The sequence below is a fragment of the Sinocyclocheilus rhinocerous genome, unplaced genomic scaffold (genome assembly GCF_001515625.1).
Source record: "Sinocyclocheilus rhinocerous isolate Xijiao unplaced genomic scaffold, SAMN03320098_v1.1 scaffold2008, whole genome shotgun sequence".
Classification (NCBI taxonomy): domain Eukaryota; kingdom Metazoa; phylum Chordata; class Actinopteri; order Cypriniformes; family Cyprinidae; genus Sinocyclocheilus; species Sinocyclocheilus rhinocerous.
Genome location: NW_015644775.1, coordinates 376,804 through 401,342, shown reverse-complemented (window position 1 = coordinate 401,342; position 24,539 = coordinate 376,804). Strand labels below are relative to the sequence as shown.

Below are 24,539 nucleotides of genomic sequence, written 5' to 3'. Positions count from 1 at the left end.
TGCATCTGAATTTGCTATGCCATTCTGCTGCTATTAAATTCGCTAAAAATTGCGATCTGAATAGCTATGCATACTGCTGCTACAGCTGCACGAAAGTACTTAGAATTACTATAACTGTCTTTATTAAACAATGAAACACAACAAATAATGCATATTTCGCTTTGAAGAGTTCACAAAATCTCTGTACGCCCTGTTAAATAAACTAAGTAATAAAAGCCTATTTCAATTTTAAAGAGTTACTTACCTCATGTATTGTCACTAAAATTTCACAAAACCAGATACTTTCTGCTTCCGCTGCATATAAACAACAGTAATAATTTGACTTGATTTGCTATACATACTGCTATTAACAGTTTGCTAATAATGCAATCTGAATTTTATGATACTGCTGCTACACTCCATGAAAGTACTATAATTGCTGTAAGCCCAACTGAATACACAAATAGTAAATTCCAGTTTAAGAGTGTCCTACTATTAGCCACATTGTACATGGGCTACTGATTAGAAATGATTTATTATTAGTAGTATCTTTATATTTTAAACGAATTCCTGATTAATTATCTTTAAACTATCACTAAACATGACTTTCATAATAAACCCTTCTCTATCACTGAACCAAGGTAACGAGTGAAATAGGGATGTGGCCCCTTTAAGAATGAGAGCTCCCTCTTCTGAAGTGCATTGCAATGCGGCACGAGTACACGTATGAGCGAGTATATTATTTTCTGTTGCTCATTAAGTTGTTATGGTTAAGTCGGTAAGACAGTATGACGTTTATGAAAGACAGTTATACGGGTTCACCTTGACTTAAAACTGTAAACAACTATAAAAACTCCAACTGCAAACCGACCCCACTAGTGAGGTGTGCATCTGAAAGCGATCCATTCGCAGTTAATGTAGAAATGAATCCCCACAGAAGATATTAAAAGCATTGGAGATTTCGGGCAAATACGGTAATCCCCAATTCACTTTACAGTTCTAAAATCTGTGATGCTTGATGTTGTATTATCACATGCATGAACTAGGAAAACTGCTTGCTGCTGCTGCTAATGCTGTTATATGAACAAGACATACTTAGTAATTAATTACTCCTCACGCGAATAACCTGCGCGTAGTTTTACAACTTGTATGGTTTCTAGTTTAAAAATAATGCACTGAAGTCAGAGATAGGGCTGTGCGATTTGGGGGAAAATATCAAATTGCGATTTTTTTGACAGATATTGCGATTGCGATTTGATTTGCGATTTTAAATTTGCAAAGTCAAGCTTCAGCTCAATATTGCCAATAATGTGCAGCACAGTATGGGTATCATTACCCTGCTGAAAAAAACAATAGAAACCATCACAGAAATTCTTATAGTTTCCATTAAACCAATACAAAATTCCTTTTTGTTTTGGGCATTATTCCAATAGGAATTACTGTTGTTCTATTGAGTTCTGACATTAAACTATAGATGGCGAAGTCCGATAGGTCTAAATCAATCTGACCTAATGACATCATTATCACATGGCTCAGCTGATTGGTTATCTCCTGTATCAGTACCCAATGAGCTCGCTGCTCAACATTCAAATATATGATCAGTGCTTGCAGTAGCAGTGCAGCTTGTTTCAGAAACCCTCCACCTTCCCCAGCTCCACCTGTATAGATCTACTACGAGGTGATACATGTATGCTATATGGGGGTTATTTCATGTATGTTATATTTGCAGCAGCAATATTTCTTACATGCTCACAGCAGCATGTTGTGGATGTATTGGCAGTAGCAAGTCTCGGTACTTGATATGCCGCAGCAGCAGCAGCAGCAACGTAGCAGATCTATTCCGCCAAGACCAAATACATTAACATTGTCATTTACATTACCATGCCAATCCCTCCAAGAGTTGTCATGACAGAACTATATATTTAACCAAAAAAAAACATTAAAAAAACTTCCATTGACTTCAGGATGATGGAACTGGAAGTAAGCTAACATGCTAACTCGTTTCTGGGTTTTGGCCTACAAAAATATGTCATCCCTGCAGCATGTTTTTTATCCCTCGAGGCCACGGGGGAGAGAATTTGTGAATGGCGGTGAAGCGACTGATGTTGTTGGTCACATAACAATGAAAACCTAAATGTAGAATGTCTAGATTACATTTATACTATATAGAATGTACTTTTTAATGAATGCAAAGCAAGTACTTATTTAAAAGAAGTAGATACTTAGAGAGTATGTGATTTTGGACTCAGCAGATGAGAAATGGGAAATCATATTCAGAATGGAATAGGCTACTTACCGCACAATATATACTGCATACTGCCTACTATTTAAGGATGAAGTGAAACTTTAGTAAAAATTAACATTTTATTAATTTTTGTGTAAAAAATGTCTTAACATTTGGCAGTCCATCAGAATGAGTCAAGATGAAGGAAAGATATTCATGTTGTGGCTGACATTACTTCCGGTTCATCACATGGAAATGGAAGGTCAAGTCAAGCTCACTGCATTGTGCAGTACAGTATTCCTTTTGTATTCATTTTGGCAAAAATTGTAGCTCATCTGGGTTATTCTGTCCATACAGGAAATTTGTAAACTGTGTAAAGTGTACATACTATACACTGCAGATGTAGCAAAAGCACAGTATGGTATTATGCTATTCCGAACATAGCTCATGCATTATGGTTGTGATGAAACTAAAGACTATTAACTATTCATCAAACTATTTCACAGGCTTTTAAAGAAAGAGATCAAATAATGCTCACTTTTGTGGGGGTATTTTGTGAAGTGATGTGCTGAAATGCCTTGGGTCGACTCAGGACAGCAGCCTGTGAGGCATGAAAGCAATACTTTTCACACTGATCTGAGATCTATCGTGCAGTTCCTTTAATTTTGGCATGTGAATATTTGTTCTGGGCAGTATTTTCAAAGACTACATGTTCTAAAGATTCTAGAGATGTCAAAATGTAAAACCGTAAGCTACTTCTGCTTTCTCATTGTCAGCGAGTCACCACAATCACCTGCCACTACTTACACCAGATCACATTCACCTGAGAAGAGATCAGATGTGCTAAAACATTAGTCACATTTAAATGCAGACTCAAAACTCATCTGTTTAGCTGTGCATTCATTGAATGAGCACTGTGCGATGTCCGAACTGATTGCACTATATTCTATGTATAATCGTTTTCTTAAATTCATTTTAAACTTCTTAAATCAATTGTTTTAATCATTTTCAATGTTTTTAAATTCCTTGTTTTATTGTTGTGATTATTTTTTTTTCTTTTCTTTTATGTAAAGCACTTTGAATTACCATTGTGTATGAAATGTGCTATACAAATAAACTTGCCTTGCCTTGCCTTGCCTTGCCTTGAGTTCTAATTCCCTACACCTGTCATCTGCAATCAAGCCAACATTCAAAAGCACGCTTCTTCCAGTCACTCACTGTCCGGTCTACCGTTCAGTACACTGAACTTACCAGACTCTCTCTATGCTATTGGCCTGTGTCTACTTACCCTTAGATTCCCGAGGTTCCTCCTTCGTCGATCTCCTTCGTTCCTGGATCCCATACTCTCCGCAAATCTACAAAAGGAAAACTATCTGCTTAACCAAGCTAAGACTCCCAGAACTGTCTACTGAGTTGGATACTCCCCATTCATTGCTTCAGTCATTCTACCTCTGCAATTCCAGTCAATAAACCTGCTTATCCTTAACTAACCTGTTGTCTCCGGCTTGATCTGTGACAGAAGACCGGACGTAACAGATACCTCCATGGATCCCCGACCAGCCACTCCCGCGGATGTCCTTGAGGAGTTGGTTAATGCACTTCGCACCACTTTCACGCCAGCACCAACTCCTCAAACTGCCTCTGTCAGTCCCATGGCCATGCCTCCTTCCTATGCGGGTGATGCAGCTGAGTGTGGCGGCTTTCTCCTTCAATTGGCGCTGTATATCGAAATGCAGCCGCAGAAATTCACAACAGAGTGCACTAAGGTAGCCTTTCTGATTTCTCTCCTTTCTGGCAGAGCATTAACATGGGCAAAGGCAATATGGAATGTCAATAGTCTCATAATTAATTCTTATGAAGCATTTACTAACCATTTCAAGGAAGTGTTTGGCAACGGTACAGGAGATCTTTCTGTGTCTGACCAACTACTGTGGCTGCGCCAGGGCGCCACTCCCATCCACGATTACACCCTGCAATTTCGAACGCTGACGGCGTCCAGCGGATGGAATGAGGCAGCGCTGCTCAGCGCTTATCGACAGGGATTGGATCCCCGAAACCGCACTCAGATGGCGATTTATGATGACAATGTTGGATTGGAAAACTTCATGTCAAGAGCCAATCGTATAGCCCAGTGCTTATCAGCCTGCCACACTCCAGCAGCCGCCCACCAGTCTGCAGCACCTGTAGCCAGTTCCCCAGTACCAGAGCCCATGCAGGTGGACTCTACAAGGCTCTCTCCCTCTGAACGTGCTCGCCACCTCGCGGCAGGACTCTGCCTCTACTGCACGGCCACGGACCATTACATCAGAACCTGCCCTGTCCGACCACCACGTCCAGTGGTGAGTACCCTTCAATTTGAACCTGAAATCTCCAAACTTTCCATGCTATCAGTGCAACTCCTCACTCCAGATCATTCTATTACAGTCCTCCCAGGACCTACTGAAATGTCTTAACTTGCCCTGCACACGCCAAACCTGGGAGCTCAGAGTCAAAACCATCCAGGGAAAACCGCTAGGGCGTGGGCAGGTTAGATTCAGAGCTCCTCTGCTGAGGCTCAAGATCGGCAACCTGCATGAGAAAGAGATCATCTTTCTGGTACTGGAGGGACCCACGGTGGATATCGTCCTGGGACGCCCCTGGCTCATTCTCCGGAAATCAGATGGGACTCGTGTGAGGTAACTCGCTGGAGCGAGTTTTGCCTGCAGCACTGCATCTCTGCCCTTCCCAAACCATCTCAAACTCCTTGCATGGCTCAAATAGCCCCATCTAATTATGTGCCGTTCCAGGATGTTTTCAGTAAGCAGGCTGCCACTCACCTACCACCTCATCGGCCATGGGACTGCACTATCGACCTGCTGCCTGGAAATAAACTCCCCAAGGGCCGAGTGTACCCCCTGTCCATCCCAGAGCGCAAGGCTATGGAGGAATACATCCAGGAGGCTCTTTCTCAGGGTTTCATTCGTCCCTCCACATCACCGGCCGCATCCAGTTTCTTCTTCGTGGGCAAAAAGGATGGGGGCTTGAGGCCATGCATTGAATACCGTGTGCTAAACTCCCAGACTGTGAAGCATCCTTACCCACTTCCCCTGGTCCCTGCCACTCTAGAGGAACTCCGTGGGGCACGCATCTTCTCTAAGCTGGACCTGTGGAGCGCATTCAACATCGTTCGAATCCGGGAAGGTGATGAATGGAAGACGGCCTTCATTACCTCATCTGGCCACTACGAATATCTCGTTATGCCATATGGCCTTTGCAATGCCCCGTCCGTCTTCCAGGGGTTTATGAACGAGGTATTCCGGGAGTTCCTCAATGACTTTGTGATTGTGTACATCAATGACATACTCATCTACTCCCGGATCCTGTCCGACCATCACCGTCACGTGAAGCAGGTCCTCAGGAAGCTTCGCCAACACCCCCTCTTCCTGAAGCTGGAGAAGTGCGAATTCCATCGCCCCACCGTGCAGTTTCTCGGGTACGTTATCGGCCAAGAAGGAATTCAAATGGACCAGGGGAAGGTAAAGGCCATTACGGAGTGGAATCGTCCCCAGTCGGTGAAGGAGCTCCATAGCTTCCTAGGATTCGCGAACTTCTACCGTCGCTTCATTAAGGATTTCAGTCTGCTCTCAGCTCCATTAACCTCTTTGCTCCGAGGTAAGCCCACGTCCCTGTCCTGGAACCCCAACACCCAAGAAGCCGTCGAACAACTCAAGACCGCCTTCAGCACGGCCCCTATTCTTCGTCATCCCGATCCTCTGGTCCCGTTTGTGGTGGAAGTGGACGCAGGAAGTGGGTTGGGGCCGTGTTGTCGCAACTGTATGGTGAGCCTCCATGCCTCCAGCCTTGCGCATACTACTCCAAGAAACTGACCCCAGCGGAGCAAAACTATGATATTGGTAACAGAGCTGCTCGCTATAAAACTGGCCCTGGAAGAGTGACGGCACTGGCTGGAGGGAGCCAATCATCCTTTTACAGTTGTCACCGACCACAAGAACCTTCAATATCTTTGATGCTAAAAGGCTCAATCCCCGTCAAGCCCGCTGGGCGCTGTTCTTCACCAGGTTTCAATTCACCATCACATACCGGCCAGGCAACAGTAACTGTAAGGCTGACGCATTGTCACGAATGCACTCACCAGATGCGCCCGCAGAACCTGAGCCAATTCTCCCTCCAGCCCTAATTGTAAGCCCCATTGTTTGGAACATCGACAGGGACATCCAAGCCGCCACTCTCAATGAACCAGCTCCGCTGGGAGGCCCAGAAGGGAAGACATATGTTCCCACATCTCAACGGCCACCCCTTCTGGGCTCAGTTCACAATGTACTGGGCTCTGGACATCCAGGCAGCCAACGGACCCTCTCGCTCCTCCAAGCTCGGTACTGGTGGCCCAGTATGTCCCGTGATGTCATCAGGTACGTCCGAGGGTGCTCAGTCTGTGCCATGTCTAAATCTCCTCATCACCTCCCTGTAGGCAAGCTCATGCCACTACCCATACCTCAACGGCCCTGGTCTCACATTGGGATCGATTTTGTAACTGACTTACCAACTCTGAAGGCAACACCTGCGTTCTAGTGGCAGTCACCTCCGCGTAGGCAAGCTCATACCACTGCCCATACCTCAGCAGCCCTGGTCTCACATTGGGATCAATTTCGTAAATGACTTACCCATCTCTGACGGCAACGCCTGCATTCTAGTGGCAGTAGATCGCTTTTCGAAAGCCTGCAGACTGATTCCCCTCAAGGCATTACCCACGGCGCTAGAAACTGCCGAGTCACTCTTCACACATGTCTTCAGGAATTACGGAGTCCTGGAGGATATCATCTCAGACCGGGGCCCGCAGTTCATCTCCCACGTTTGGAAGGCTTTCTTTCAACTGCTAGGAGTTACAGTAAGCCTGTCCTCCGGTTATCATCCCCAGACTAATGGCCAGACTGAGCGCAAGATCCAGGAGCTTGGGCGTTACCTCCAGGCATACTGCCAAGATGATCAGCACAGCTGGGCCCACTTCCTCCCATGGGCCGAGTATGCACAAAACTCCCTCCGACAAAACACCATCAGACTCACACCTTTCCAGTGCATACTAGGTTACCAACCTCCAGTCTTCCCATGGACCGAAGAGCCATCGGAGGTCCCAGCTGTGGACTACTGGTTCCGAGCGAGCGAGAGCGTGTGGGACTCGGCTCACGTCCACCTTCAACGTGCAGTGCGGAGGCACAAAACCGTCGCTGATGCTCGGCGTTCCTCGACTCCCACTTACCAACCTGGACAGCAAGTATGGCTATCGACCCGGGATCTGTGCCTCCACCTGCCTTGCAAGAAGCTGAGTCCCCGCTACATCGGTCCGTTCCCGATACAGAGGCAGATAAATGAGGTCACCTACCACCTCCAACTTCCACCCAGGTACAGAATTCACCCCACCTTTCAAGTGTCCCTCCTAAAACCCTTCTCTCCTTCTGCACCAGAACTCACGGCACCAGCAGTGCCTACTCCTCCAGAGATCCTCGGGCAACCATCTGTCTACCAGGTCAAGGAAATCCTGGATTCGCCACGGCGGCGGGGCGGCCGACTAGAATACCTGGTAGATTGGGAAGGATATGGACCAGAGGAAAGATCCTGGGTGGCCCGGGATGACGTTCTTGACCCCACATTGCTAGAGGAGTTCCATCTGACCCATCCTAATCGTCTCGCACCCAGAGGCCGTGGTTGCCCCCGTCGCCACTTGAGGGCGTCAGGAGCTGCTCCTGGAGGAGGGGGTAATGTCAGCGAGTCACCACAATCACCTGCCACTACTTACACCAGATCACGTTCAGCTGAGTTCTAATTCCCAGCACCTGTCATCTGCAATCAAGCCAACATTCAAAAGCACGCTCCTTCCAGTCACTCACTGTCCGGTCTACCGTTCACTACACTGAACTTACCAGACTCTTTCTATGCTATTGACCTGTGTCTACTTACCCTTAGATTCCCGAGGTTCCTCCTTCGTCGATCTCCTTCATTCCTGGATCCCATACTCTCTGCAAACCTACAAAAGGAAAACCATCTGTTTAACCAAGCTAAGACTCACAGAACTGTCTATTGAGTTGGATACTCACCATTCATTGCTTCAGTCATTCTACCTCTGCAATTCCTGTCAATAAACCTGCTTATCCTTAACTAACCTGTTGTCTCTGGCTTGATCTGTGACACTCATATTAACACGCTGAATATCAGATGAGGTTTGCTTTGAGTAAATGTGTGGCTTTTTGGCTTTGATATCACATTAATACTCAAGCACTAGTATCCAGGATGATTGTGAGCAGGTGATATGTGGAATACTCGAAATTGTCAATGACTGCCACTCAAAGTATGTCAAAAAGAGATTAAAAAGCTAATACAGGCGGAAATGCCCATGCCCTGGACATTTTCTATTTAATCAAAGCTGATTTTGACTATTCTCCCTGCCAAGCATCTGTCTGCGTTTTAGTAATGGATGCTGAAAATATGGTGTCTCTTTAGACTTTTTGGTATATTGATGCATTGAACATCTCACTAACCGGAGTATGAACTTGCCTGCAACAGAAAATCAGGTTTCTTTTTATTTCAGTCAGAAATTCTGAAATGTGCAAATTTATTCCACCCCTGCATCAGAATTTGAGTGATAAGTTGGATGAGCTGGAATATGTGATTCTTTAGGCTGAGATCACACTTTTTTTATCCTATTTTTGCTCACCAAAGTATGCCTACACCAAGAAAGTTTATTGGCATAAATTATTATAGTAAACCCGCTGCAAATGTTGAAAGATTATCTATATTGAAAAACCTCGGAGTGGATCCATGCAGTGATGTCAAGAGTGTCTTTTCTTTTGTTGTGCCAACTATCGGCTTTTTTCAAGTGTAAAGCACAGCTTCGTTTTTTTTATTGCTCTATGCCAATGGCTTCATCTTATCCTTAAAGTCTTCTCTCATTTTATACTAGAGAAATATTAGGGTCTGCTTTTTCTAGATTGAATGTCCTCACAGTTTGCTACTTAACCTAAAATCAGTAAGACTAACAGAATATCACAGCATTAAGATCTTCATGATTACAATGGCTGACTGTATTTTTGTCATCAATATTTATGTACGTTGCCGTGCCTATGTTCAGCATACCATTTTGTTCCTCAACTCATTTGCAAATCAACACAGCTTGGATAAATGATTATGTTTTGTTGTTTATTTTAGCAAGGCATTAATTATGTCATATTAATACCACATTCCCACCTGCTGGCAGTCTGGCATTAGACATTGCATGTATGTAAAAGCATTGTGCTAATTGTATACAATTTAAAGCATGCTAAACACTACATTTAAACATCTGACTGATTGTTTGAAGTGTGTTCCATTCTATGTGCTTAATGCATTTTACTTGTATTGTAATGCAGTTTCAAAATATACTGTGAAAGTGGCCCGAATCAGTTTTCTAAAGTGTTTTTGAAAAATCACATACCCTGCCTTTAAAGCAATAATTATTATTTCATCATTTACTCAACCTAAGTTCATTCCTAACACTTTGATCTTTTTGAAGAATCTGCTTTTTTTGTGTATTTTCCTTGACATGAAAAAGCTCCATGTCAAGTCTCAAACATGAAGATAACCACTAAAAAAACTAAATAAATTGCTTCATATCACAGCTTTGTATGAGGAATTGACTCATATTTAGTTAGTATACTATTTACCTTCCACTCCAGTGAGATTTGAACTGATTCATAGTCAAGAATCGGATCAGTCCCATTCCTAAACAAATCTTTCAATAATGATTTGTATTTAACTCATGACTCAGTGATTTGGAATAAGAACTTAAATTTGTATCCTCACACAAAGCTGTCACATGACTAAAATATTATGCAAAAACAATATGGATTAGATTACTGTTCAGAAATGTGGGTTTTTTTTAGAAAATGAAAAGGTCAATGCAGTTTCTGATCAAAAATACAGTAAAGCAATAATATGATTAGAATTTAAAATAACAGTTTTCTATTAATATTTTGTAAAATGTAATTTATTCCTCTGATGGCAAAGCTGAAATTAAAAAATAAATATTTTGTAACATTATAAATACCTTTACTGTCATTTTTGATCAATTTAATCCTTGCAGTATCTTTTTGGCCCTGTACTTTTGAACAGTAGAGCATAGTTATGATACTTTTATTGAGCCCTTTTGTCCTTTGTGGCAAAAGTATAAGATGTGGGTACAATGTACTGTATGGAAAAGACTTGTGTGAAGACTTCAATTTGTCATTTTGTTTTGCATGGAAGACAAAAATCATACAGGTTTGGAACGACTTGGGGAGGATGAGTCAGTAATTGCATGATTTTTATATTCGTGTGAACTATCGCTTTTAGGTACTGTTTATCCAGTGCTTCATCAGCCCTTTTCATAGCCTAAAGCGATTTGTTATTCAAAGTGATATAACCAAAACCTCCCTCTTTATTAGTTATTCAAATGCACAATACTCAGGTCTTTGTTATGATTCATCACTGAGACCTAGAGTTTGATTTATGTCTGTGTACCTCTTAAACATCTTAGAGGGCAGATTTTGGCTTGTTGAATAAAATGCAAATATTTCCTGTATAACTGAGGAAATGTGGGAGGGAGAAGGTCACGGAGAGAGAGAGAGGCGGGCACATACCAATTGCCAGCACCGGCTCACAGCAAAACGTGTCAGCAAATGTAGCAGAGATTCTGCAAATAGCTCCGGGTGGAAATGGACCTTTTGCTGTGATCTGGAGGCAGCCTTTGCTACCAGAATCCTCATCTTAACCATCATATGAAAACTTGCAAAACTGATCTCAGATCAGCCATGCTAGCTGTTCTCAATGTGTGCCAATGGCCTAAGGAGGGACCAGCCAATCTCGCATGCACATAGACGCTCATTTGTCTCGGGCCTGGCCTGAAATGAGGTCACAGAGAGGGGGTGAAATTCAAGTGCACCATTAAAATTAGAGGGGTGCAGAGATGCATGCCGGGGTTTTAAATACCCCAGGTCTTGAAGTAGGTACACACAGAAACTAATGCATTTTGAAGAGATGGAGTATATGAAATAGAGAGAGATTTTTAATTGTTAGTCTTTTATTCATATTTTATAATGCTTTGCATGCTTTTGAACAGTAAATGTACAGTCGGGTCTAAACCTCTGAGACCACACTGAAAATATGGGATTTAAATTGACAAATAATAAAATATAGTAAACAATATAAGCAATATTAATTATAAACAATAATGAATTTTTAATATTTTTATAAAATGTAAAACAAACAAGTATTAAGATTCTTACATTTATGCCAAATACCAAAACATTCTGAAATGAATTTATTAATTTATGTTGATGAGGGAAATATTGTATTAAATTCTTCAATAAATGTGAAATAGAAGCATTTTTTACTAGTGGTGTCAGACTTTTGGACTCCACTTTAAACTACCATTCAAATTTTCCCCTTAATTTTTTTCTTATGTTCATCGATGCTGCATTTATTTGATCAAAAATACAGTAATATAGTGAAATATTTTTACCGTTTAAAATTTGGTAACACTTTATTTTAAGGTGTCCTTAAAATAACCCTAAACCCTAAAATAACCCTATAAACCCTAAACCAAACCCTAATCCTAACCCTACCCATATAGTACATGTAGTTCATTAATATTACTCAGTACTTAAAAGGATAATTACACTGTAACAAGGATACCAAAACCTATAATGTGTAACCTAAAATTTTTATTTTGATATATTTTAAAATGTAATTTATTTCTGTGATGGCAAAGCTGAATTTTCAACATCATTATCAGTTTTCACATGATTCTTCAGAAATCATTCTTATATGCTGATTTGCTCCTCAATAAACATTTATTATTATTAACTTAATGTTTTAAACGGTTGTGCTGCTTTAATATTTTTGTGGAACTGTGATAATCTAGTTTTTCAGAATTCTTAAAAATTCAAAAGAACAGCATTTATTTGAAACAGAAATCTTTAGAAAGCTTTTGTTACCTTATAAATGTCTTTACTCTCACTTTTGATCAGTTTAATGCATCCTTGCTGAATGAAAGTATTAATTTCTTTAAAAAAAAAAAATATATATATATATATATATATATATACTGTATATATTCAGTATCTCATGCACCATTACAGTTTTATAGTAAAGATTTGACTCAGCTTACATGGTGTATTTATCATAATATGTTTTATGTGGATTTGCTTATTGAGTCTTATGGTGGGCCTTGAGGTTATACAAGGAGCTCAAAGACTGGCCTCCATAACCTCAGTCTGTCTTATACCCCAAATAGATGCGTCTAGAACTCCCTCACACTTCATCACTTCCTTTGCACGCTTCTGCATGAGGATTCTACAATGATCGTTATTATGTGACTATCGGAAATAGAGGCTCATAGGTGTCAGAATCCGAAGCTGGGCAAAAAGTACTTCTTTGTCCCTCGGTGATAAGGTATTTTTTGCACTGGCAGCCAGACTGTCCCAAAGCATCTGGCCTCTTGCATTTTAAATATGGTTAGTGATTAAAACAGACGTCCACTTTGTCTAAGAATGGTTTAACGAAGCTGTAAACATCTCAATCCATCATGGCCACAGGAAGGAGCTGATTGATACTTTATAGAAAACTAAAAGCTTTAATTTCTATGCAAAAAAACTTAAAGATTCCTCTCAGACATCCCATTCTGTTGATGCATCTTGTTTTGACGCGTATTTGGAGGTTGGTCTAGCTGAAGCACCAATTTGGACTAATCCGCTGCATTTTAGACTGTATATCTTGTGCTTTTGATGCTAGGTTGCGTAATAGTTATAGTAATATCCCTGAACCGATGGGAAAAATCCCTGATGCCTAATGCATACGCTGGCTGCACAGACTCAATCTGGCTGGTCTGTGAGAAGATGAAAACAGTGTGTGTTGCAGCACGTCAGGGGTTTTGAAGGGATTTGAGAAGCAGGTCACCTCTTGATTCCTGTCCATAAGCTTGTGTTTCAGTATGATGCAGGCTTCATTAAAGCCACCCAGAGGCCAAGCCTATCTTGATCCCAGCATAAACCTTTTTCTCTCTTTTTTTGTGCTAGTTTACTTTATAATCACACCCTGTGTTCATGATTTTTTTTTCTCCTTGAAACATTTGAAGACTTTTGCTTTTGCTCTTGAGAAAAAGACCTAGTAATCTTATATGTTTCCAGCGTTTCAAATATTAACAATGTCACATGCTGTGCACAGCAATAAACTTTTTTTTCTTTTCTAAGTAACTTCCTCAGGCATGTCCCAACCAAGCATACACAGATATTAGATATGATTTATTGTATTGATTAATTTTCTAATTTTATTGTATTAACATTTTATATTGTATATTATTTGAATAGTACATTTATTATTGAAATATTAAAATATATGATAAAAATAATTAAATATGGTATAAATACAAAATGTTATAAATATTGTATGCAAATAATGTTTTACTGGTTTAATGTAATAATATTGTAGTATTTTAAAATTTACTTTATATTGTAAATAATTAAAATAATGATATATCTAAATAATAAAAAAGTAATATGTTAGGTGTATATATATTAGTATTTTATATTATTGATATTTAAAATATTTAAAACATGTGGGTTTTTGTAATGTAAATATTTGTTATTTTACAGTATTTCAGTTAAAATTCAAATAAGTTAAATATTATATATTTATCTAATATTTATATGTATATATAAGATTTAAATGCAGATCTTACATTCTTTCAGTACAAGCTTAGTTTTCTTAAATGTTGTAGGACTGGAAAGTGACGCTAAATATTTTAAAAAAATATATATCTTATTATTTATTTATTTTTCTCATTATTATTAATTATTTTTTTTATACAATTCAATTTAATACAATAGCTTTCTCGCCATGTATGTTGTCTGCTGAGTAAGAGGGTTGTTTTTTGTGGTCTGTGCTCTCTGACCGGATTAAATGCTTTGTCCCCATCCATTTGTAAAAGCAGGATTTGAATTTGACAAAAACGGGGGATCAGCACACCCCATAGTACTATTTAGGCAGAGGAATCCTCCATTCTCCATATACATACATGCATTGAGCACACATGTGCAGATACACACAGATCCCCTCTGCCCCCCTCCTCCTCCTCCTCCTCCTCCCTACACTAAAGGCAGCCCTTTCTCTGTCTTGTGTGTACAGGACATCCCACGCAAGGACTAAGAGTGAAGCAGCAGACCAGGCCTCACTTGCAGCATGTCAGGAATCAGACTTAGCCAGAGCTGTGGCTCATGAATTATCTCCAAGCTTCCATCAACCAGGTAAGTTACAGAAGAAAAGTTTTACTTTCCCCCACACACACCCTGAATATAAGACTTAAATACCCTTGATGAAAGCCACCAGATTATAACCACTCACCCTCGCTTACATTCCTCGCAACAGATACTTAGCTTCACATAAACCTAGCTCAGAGGAGCTCTGCTGAGGGAACAGTACAGAAAGACATGAATGTTTTTCCCTGGCTAATCAAGTTGATCAAGGTTTTTGGTCACATTTTATTTTAAGGTTTCTCGCTATTAACAAACCTTTAACTACTACGTTTGCCTCAATAAACTCCAAATTTGCTGCTTATTAATAGTACGGTAGTTGTTAAGTTTAGGTATTGGGTAGGATTAGGGTTGCAGAATATGTGCTTTATAAGTACTAATAAACAACCAATATGTTAATCATAGGCATGCTAATAAGCAACTAGTTAGTAGTGAGAATTGGTCTCTCTATACTAAAGTGTTACCAGGTTTTTTGACAGTGATATGACATATTTTTCAGGCTCTCTCTCAGTTTATCAGGCTGTTATGCTGCTGTACCTTTAGGATTTCAGACCTCTGTTATGATTGTCTGACCTTTGCATGTCAGTGTAGTTCTCACTGTCATTTTTCAGAACATTAATATGTAAATATTAGTAGAAAAATGTTAATGTACTCATGGTTGTAAGACAAATAACATGAAAATTGCCAAAAGAATATGATTTAATTATTTATTTTAGTATTTTAATGTCAAAATATTATTTAAATACCAACTTTGGGAATTTGTCATGCAAATATTTAATTAGAGTATTATATAAAATATTACAATTAAAATAAAATAAAGATAAATTTCATACTATGTATCTATAATATTTATCTATAAATAGCATTTAAATGCAGATCTTAGGGTTTTATTTATTTTTTCTTTGGAAACTACAGTTTTGCAAGCTATAGTTTTCTTAAATGCAGTGGTACTGGGAAGTGATGGTAAATATCAGAATATCGCTACATAATACATATACATTTTTTATTACATTTATGCATTTGTCAAACAATTTTATCTAAAGGAACTTCCATTTTGTCCGTTTATTAGGAATGCGTTTTCCTCAATATTGTCCCTGTAAACTTTTCCAACCTGGTCTCATAAAAATACGTACCTTTACGTTTCTGCAACACCGTTTTTACGTACCTTACTGCACGTTTTGCCGCAGTTTCAAAGAGAAATGTTCACTGAGTGGCGCTAAAACACGGGTTCAATACGTGAACCCTGGCATGTTTTTATTACGTTGATATAGGTACGTATTGCTGTGTTTTTATTACGTTGCTTCAGGTACGTTTTGCGGCGGTTCAGAATTCAAATATCCGGGGACTGTCACTAAAAGTTAATGCCGTATCATGTTGGAAATATGCTCAACACCAAGCCCAACCCTAAACCTACCCGATAGTGTTAACAAATGCAAAACTAATATAAAAACGCATTTGTTGATGCAACCGTGCCATTTGAACTTCCTTATATGCAGATTTGAACTGTTTTGTTGAACCGTGGTTACACGGGATTCAAACCGGAGCTCCTCACTTATCGGTATGTATTTCGCGTCTCGCGAAAAAGTGTCCTCAGGTACGTTTTTGCCATGAGACCAGGTAGCGCTTTTCACTTGCAGATTTACATATAATTCTAATATTGATGTGATAGCGGATTAGGATTTTTAAAATTTTTTATGTTCAATGTTATTTTTATCAGTAATTCTGCACAATGAGCATATTAACTTTTATAAAGAATATCTCTTTGGATTTGAGACTTAAGTCTTTGCAACTTTACAGATCTTCTTTATGCACCAAGAGCTTGTAACACTCCAAAGAGAAAGGAAAAATTTAAATCGCATCATATGACCCCTTTAAACATTCTTAAATCAAGATGCATGAGAAGATACTTGAGAAATAAAAGTACTTAAGTTTGGTTTTCTAAACAAATGACCAAAATTAAGTAAGTTTATACTTACTTAACATATATAATTTATATAAGTGCGGTAAGAAAAATAAACTTAAATGCAAAGGGAAAACACGTTTTTTATTTGTCTTACCCCATTGGCAGATATTTGTTATTGTTTGAAGCATAATGTCACTTAATTTTTCAGAAAACTTTATATTTTACATAATTTTGCTTTTCAGTGTATCTTGATTTAAGAATGTTTAGATATTTTACTAAAAAACAAGACAAAAAATACTTGTTTAGAAAATCATTTATTGCAGTCTTATTCAAAACAAATGAAGTTTATTACTCAACATTACAGAGTACTAATATTAGTAGACTGTTCCTCTGTGATTGTGCTAGTTCCCTTTGGAAATACCTCCGACAGCAGCCAAGGAATGTCGTCCATATCAAACTGAGAATGTTCTCTGGATGAGGAATGTAAGGCTTGTTGAGTGTGTCGTGCGTACAGCACATTGCTATCAGTAAGCGGATTCAGATAAGAAGTGGGCATGTCAAGTTACAGCTCTATTGTGCCGCTCACCTCTCATAGAAAGGTTCCAGAAACACTTCTCAGTTTTCAGAAGCAAACCCCACCCAAACTACTCCATAAACTCCTGCCAGCTGAGCACAGGGAGGTCAAGGGAGAAAGGTCAAACTCACAAGGGGCCTGGTACATAACCTTCTGCAGGAAATCTATAACTGGAAATCACCTTCACAAGGAGATGCTCGTGTTGGACAGGATATGACTGTGCAAATGAATCATGTCTTACAGATACCTGTGAAATCTTTGCGAGTGCCACCAGGGAGATAAAATCTTAATTAAACTGAGCTGTTTCAGGAGAACTACTGTTGCTCAGATTTGCTCACTTTTTTTGTTCTACTATTTATTTTTACTCTCTTAGTGACCTGATTTACCCTTTTGCCTAAACTACAAACCATTATTTGTGAAATCTAATGCCAGAGTGTTTAACACTACCTTATTCCGGCTTGTTCAGTGAAGAAGCGAAACTGGTTTTGTAAGAATTTGTAATGTGAGATTGTACCTATTTAAGATGAACTGCACAGAAAATACACAGAGTAACTGGACATTAGCATCAAAAATGCATACATTACTAGGGGTGGGCGATATACTTGTAGACACGATTAACCGGTAGAAAATTGTAAACCGGTAGAGATTTTGGACTATCGTCTGTATCGCGGTTACACGCTCACGTTACGTTGCTGTGCTACGTGGTCATGAAAACGCATTTTTAAGCATTGCGGCTTTTAAAAAACAAGTGATTTTAAGCTGTTGAAATGCAATCAGCAGCAAAAGATAACTCATTTCGCCATATGCACATGAAGACGATGCTCATAGTGCATGGGATTATTGAACCACTTTATAGGTCTTGAATGGTTAAATACACACACTTGTATGTGTCAAAATGGCCATCTTTGCAAGTATCCTTGTAAACACAGTAATTTAGGTCTTAAGTGAAAGCAAACAGCTGAGAAAATGCATATGTAACAATATATTAGATCCGGGCAGCTCTTAATGTGACAGCAGTCTAATATTCCTGCTGTCTGTCAATCATGTTAATCAAACAACAAAAGAGAGAAAAATCTCTCACTGCTCTTGACTATATCACTTTTGTAACTTTAATAAGAAGAAATATATATTTAATTTACACAGTGAAGAATATGCACTGTTTTTGTACATGTACTTTACATGTACACTTGTACATTGTACTTTATACAATGCTTGCAGCATTTATTTATTTGTTCTACTGTAGTTTTTTGTCCTATTGCGTGTAATTCGTTTTTTTATTGTTATATAATCGCCGATTCTTTACTTGTCTTTAGTTTTTTTTTTTTATTATTTAGGCTAGTATTTGTTTTTTGTGATACTGACACTGGTGACAAGAATTATTAAATTTCTATGGTATCAAAAATATATACCCACCCCTACACATTTCCGTTAAAAGTTTGGGGTCAGTAAGATTTTTAAAAATGTTTTAAGTCTCTTATGCTCATCAATTCTGCATTTGTAATCAACAATACAGTAAAACAGTAATATTACAATTACAATTTAAAATAACTGTTTTCTATATTTTAAAATGTCATTTATTTCTGTAATGGCACAGCTGAATTTTCAGCAGCAACATGATCTTTCAAAATCATTATAATATCCTGAGTTGGTGCTGAATAAAAAGTTCAAAAGAACAGCATTTATTTAAAATATTTTGTAACATTATAAATGTCTTTACTGGTAATAAAATGCATCCTTGCTGAACTGCTTAAAAATGTACTGATCCCAAAATTTTGAATGGTAGTATATGTAAATGTGCAAATAATAGTACATTTTTGTTTGATAAATTGAATACAGTGGGCATGATGTGTCAGGATAGATATATTCAAATAGACAGGTTCATTTTGATAGTAGCACTTCTGATAGTTAGTTCAGATTAATCCAACGGAGGATATAATTTGTTAATGAGCCTATAATAAGTGCCACTAGATTTAATGACTAACATACTTGAAGTCACAACTGCCATGCGTTTATTTAATACGATACATTTTCAGTACATACCCTGCATGCTAAAACTGGCCATTCACATTTCAAGAGTTGCAAGTGTTAGCACGTCTCTGTGTATTTATTTAGGTGAGGTTTCTTTTACAGGACTCGCATGCAATATGCTGCCCATATGTTTTCATGTTAATTAGACATTCCTGGTCGTTTCCTGGTCCTGTTTGCTCATTTGCACTGCTTAGACTTTACTTTTATTGTTTAACGAAGGCAATATCCCCATATCATCATCTTTCCAAATAGTACCTACACACAGTCTGCTTGAACAAACACTGCAACAAGTTAAACAACACTTTCAGTGTAATATCAAACACTTTGTGACTCAAATGTTTCTTGACCTTCAGAGTGATTTCTGAAAGATCGTGTGACACTGAAGATTGGAGTAATGATGCTGAAAATTCAGCTTTGCCATCACAGGAATAAATTACATTTAAAATATATTCAAATGGAAAACAGTTATTTTTTTTTGTTTTATATATATAATGATGTTTTCATAGCAGAAACCAACCTACTTCAATTCGAAGTGTCTTATGACAACAAAGTGGCTTTCTGATATGATCTGGCCTGATCCCCAGCGTTGCCTGGTTCTCCCACTAGCTCTCAAACATCGCGCTCAGAAGAGTAAACACTAGCACTCGTAATTGACATTTCTGGCTTATGGCAGATTAGTGCAGAGGTTAAGTATGCCTTTGTAACACATCAGGAAAAAACGCTGCACTGTCGCCATGGTTGTCTTTAGGCCCTGTTTGAAATGGTCTACCCGACGAGGTTTATAGAGTGACGTTAATTGCGCTATATTTGGAGCGAGTGTGTCCTTTACGGGGAGCTAGCGGAGGGATAGCTGGAATGGTCGGGAGCTGGAATGGCAGGACAGCGAGCAGGGCTCTGACTGCAGCTGTCCATTCCTTCAGTCAGACATTTTGAACCCTGACTGCACCTCCTCTTCCCTCCTCCCTTTAAATCACTCAATCACTGCCCATCTCCTCAATGCAAGGTGTACAGAAGCCAGGTGCTGCCCTGACCTTATGACCCCCAACAATTCATCTCTCTTTTTCTCTATTTATTTATGCCGTTTCAGTACAACCTTGATGGCTCAGATTTTGACATATATAATAATAAATAAATAATGTATAATGTATTAATTTATCTTACAATTTTGACTGTTTGTTGTATAAACAAAACAAAAAAATCTGTGTGTGTGTGTATATACTTGTTTATCCACACACACATTCTTGCTACGTTATACACATATGTACATAAAGTTGCAATTGAAAGAGAATTAAATACACATATGTAATTATTTTTTAAATTGTTATTATTAAAGAAGGCCAAGAACATGTATTCATAAGTAAATAACTAATTAATATATGTATTATTTATTTTTTTATTTCTTGTATATAATATGTACATACCAAATTTACACTGTTATACAAGCTGTACACTCACTACTTTACATTGTAGCAACGTGTCATTTCTTCAGTGTTGTCACATGAAAAGATATAATGAAATATTTACAAAAATGTAAGGGGTGTATTCAACTTCTGTGAGATACTGTATATGCACATATTTACATTTTCATAACATATTTTCCTAATACAGTCGCAACTATTAAAGTAACAGTTACAATTGTTTCTCATAATAAACAAACATAAATAAGAAATATATTATTATTATTGTTATTATTATTATTAAAGAAGGCAAAGAACATGTATTTATAAGTAAATAAAGTATAAATTTTTGTATATATTTGTATAAATGTATGTAATGTATTTTCTTAACACAGTCGCAGTTAAAGTCGCAGGTTTGAGAAAAATAAATACATGTATGTGTTTAATTTTTCTCATAGTTACAACTGTCTCTCATAACAAACAATCATAATAAATAAGAAAAAACATATTATAATTATTATTATGTACATATTTACATATTTATAAAGTATTTTCTTAATACAGTCGCAATTAAAGTTGCAGTTGTGAGAAAAATACTTAGTTTTTTTTTTTTTGCCATTTTTGCCTTTATTGCGAAAGATCAGTACAGACAGACAGGAAGTAAAGTGGTGGAGAGAGGGGGATGTGATCGCAAATGTCCTCGAGTCGGGACTCAAATTCCAGTCACAACTAATTCATTATTAGTTTTCATTTATAAGAAGGCCAGGAACATATATTGTGAAAGTACACAGATAATCTGATCTACCGTTGAGAGAAGATTGTTACCGTAAAAGATAAATATACATAGATCGACTATAAATCAGTCATTATTATTCCATCAAATGTCTGTCAGTATGAAATACATTATGGCATGTTTCATAAATACACACAAGGCTCCACTGGCATGAATTTATGAAGTGCTTAATAAATTCAAAACCCCCATATCACATGCTCCTTTTATTAGGTTAGGGAGCCTATTAATATTCTTCACAATGTAGATAATAAACAGAAGGTTAAGGTTGATTGCACAGACTGGATCTGTATGTTTGTTATCATGCCCCTGATTGGTTTGTTTGTGCTGTGTTGTAGCGTCTCTGAATTTGATCGATTGCATGTTGAGACAATGGTGCCATCCGCCCTCATGTCAGGGGTAATTGAGTTGTGTCTCTTAACTGTGGGTGAAAAGATTTCATAATCCTTCTCATGTCATAAGAGAGGCCTTTGGATCTTTGTCAAATGCCTTATGCTGATTTTGAGCCTGTGAGGTTCTATTGCCACCACTTATTTTCGGAGTTGAATTTCACATGACAACATGACAGTTCTCATTATACATCTCGATGCCTCATCATGTTGTGAGATCTTCTTTTAAGGTAACAAGTACTTTCCAGTATTTTCTTATTTAATAAGTAAGTAGCATTGTTTTGTTTTTTTGTGTTGTTAGAATATAAAAATCATTTTCTACATTTTTTGTCTTTGTCTTTAGTTACAAATACTTACAGATAGACTTATATCCAGAGTTGCTTTTTAAGCATAAACTTAGTTTTATGCTATTTAAAAATTTATGTTAGAGAACTTATCTTAATGACGTTAAGATTTTATTATTATTATTATTATTATTGAAAATTCGATTAAGAAAATGATGAGCCGCACAGGTGTCATAATCTAATCCACAAAGGCAGCGGATGTGATTGCGTAACTCCGGCACAATTTTAGAAGATGAGGCCTTTCCATCCCATCGACTATTAAATGAATACCTCTCGTTATTGACGCTCAGTCTAATTTAAGGTCGGTGAGGGTGCAATGCTCCAGAGGATTTAAACACACCGTTCCCCCACACAGGCCTGTCTAATGGTGCTGGAATATTGCCAGGATTATCCATTATAACCGTCATCTCTGGATAATACAAAGGAACATATTAGTCTTATAAACCTATGGGGTTGTTGTAGTTTTTATATTACACTTATTACACACATGCTGTGCTTATAATGCACTTGTAGTGATTTGGTTTACACATTCTTATTATGCATAATCCTATGATTGTTGCTTCATGTAACTGATATACTAAAGTGATGTCCCATAATCCTATCAGTGACATTCAAGTTCCCCTTCAGCAAAATGAAACATGATATGTTTATATTTTAACTCATTTTACATAACATATTATTTAGCATGATCAATGGTGCAAATAAAAAGTGAATGTTTAATATTCCAATATCCCTTATTTGCAGGAATTGCAGAACCCTATGCTTACCCATATTATCTCGTAATTAAAATTGTTATTTATATAAAATAAATAAAAAATAAAGTTAAATATTTGATATTTGTTTAGTTAAAATATTTCTTTAAATGTATGAATGTATTTGTTAGATTTATTTTAATCTTTTCACTTTTCTAAAAATGCTTTAAATGAAAAAAGTGTGTGTGTGTACATTATGTTGTTTTTGTAGTTCTAAACTATACAAATTATTTTTGAAGTTGTAAAAAGAGTATGTTTTGCAAGAAAATACTGAAATTTATATTTTCTACTTTAAAATGTCATGTTTAATTCAGTGTTACTTGTGCTATTTCTTTGTAATTTACAAATTTTCTAGCAATTTCTGAGTAAATTTTTTTGTTAGTTTATGTGTGCTGATTCAATGTTTTTTCATTTTATAGTAATGCGGGATTTAATATTAAGATGATTTTGAATAAAATTGAGTAATAAAAAGCACATTGTATTTATTGTTTTATTTATCAAATACAGTATTTTACTATTGTGCCATTCCAGGGTAGCGGACTTCCACTTGCAGAGTCTTGCTTGAGGATTAAAGAGAGATCAAAGCAATCTTAGAGCATTATGTGGACTTTATTTTTAAGTTGCTCTGCAACTACAAGATTAACAGTTCTTGGCGTTGGTTAGAGAACAACACTCTACACAATGGCTTGTAACATGAGACATCATATGATCAAAATCAATCTGAATGTTGATAGATACATATTTTCTTTCATATGTGTTATGCTTAATGATTTTTAAGAACAATTAACTTTGTTAATAGCTGGTCATATAAGTACGTAAGTGTCTTCTGTAAATGACAGAAGAACAGGCTTGTGTGTTTGGTAGTGAATTATGCCTGCAGTGAGCTAACATGGTCCCTTTAGACCAGTAAATCATGCAAACAATGCCAGGAACTTGTGACAGGAGTTCAGATCAGACAGAAAGAAGCAGAATGGACCCTCCATAAAGCATGAGCTCTTATCAAGTTATTGTGAGAAATTATCTTCAGAGGATACTTTAAGCCTTTTAAACATTAAGAATGCCCTCGCACTCTTTGAAGCCGGTCATCATGGATGCCAGAGATGTCAAGTGAAATAAACTGCAGTTGAATTGTTTGGGCTTAAGCTAGTTGGAGCCATATGATTTTCCGGAAAGCTCTATTATGCAAACTCAGCACTGTGTCATTCATAGTTTTGCCGCTGTCCTCTGTTTCACCAGTTAATTGATCCAGATTGGACAGAGAGTTTTCATTGACAGGGTGACCGAGCAAACCATGATTTGAGAACTAGAACAAGTCACACACATTACAAAAGAGTGTCTTTAATTTTACAGAATAGACTTGAGAAGGTTTCCATTAAACACATGAAGTTGCATTAAAGGGATAGTTCACACAAAAATGAAAGTTGTAATGAAAAATAGTTCATGTGATATCAGTAGTTCAACCTTAATTTTATGAAGCTACAACAATACCCCGTTGAAGACTGTTAAATAACAGTTTTATTTAAATTGTTAAATAAAGTCATTATTTTTGTTTTCTTTGTGCACAAAAAGTATTCTTGTAGCTTCAAAAAATTAAGGATGAACCACTGATGTCACATGGACTATTTTAATGATGTCATTACTATACCTTTTTGGGCCTTGAACAGGGTAGGACCCTTACTGTCTATGGAGGGTCAGAGAGCTCTAGGATTTCATCAAAATATCTTAATTTGTGTTCCAAAGATGAATGAAATAAAATCGGTTGTATGTTATATTGTATGTTATATTTTTTAAATACATTTTAATTGTATGTATGTGTATGTATATATATATATATGTATATATATA

General features: G+C 37.6%; 1 protein-coding gene across 1 annotated transcript in view; it reads left to right on the top strand.

Annotated features, from left to right (window-relative positions):
* The window catches only part of LOC107758817 (junctophilin-1-like), a 51,533-nt gene that overhangs the window by 21,521 nt on the left and 5,473 nt on the right, over nucleotides 1–24,539 (top strand). Inside the window, exon 3 of the mRNA XM_016576646.1 lies at nucleotides 14,393–14,511. Coding sequence (XP_016432132.1) covers nucleotides 14,393–14,511 — 119 coding nt within the window. The remainder of the gene's footprint in view (nucleotides 1–14,392; nucleotides 14,512–24,539) is intronic.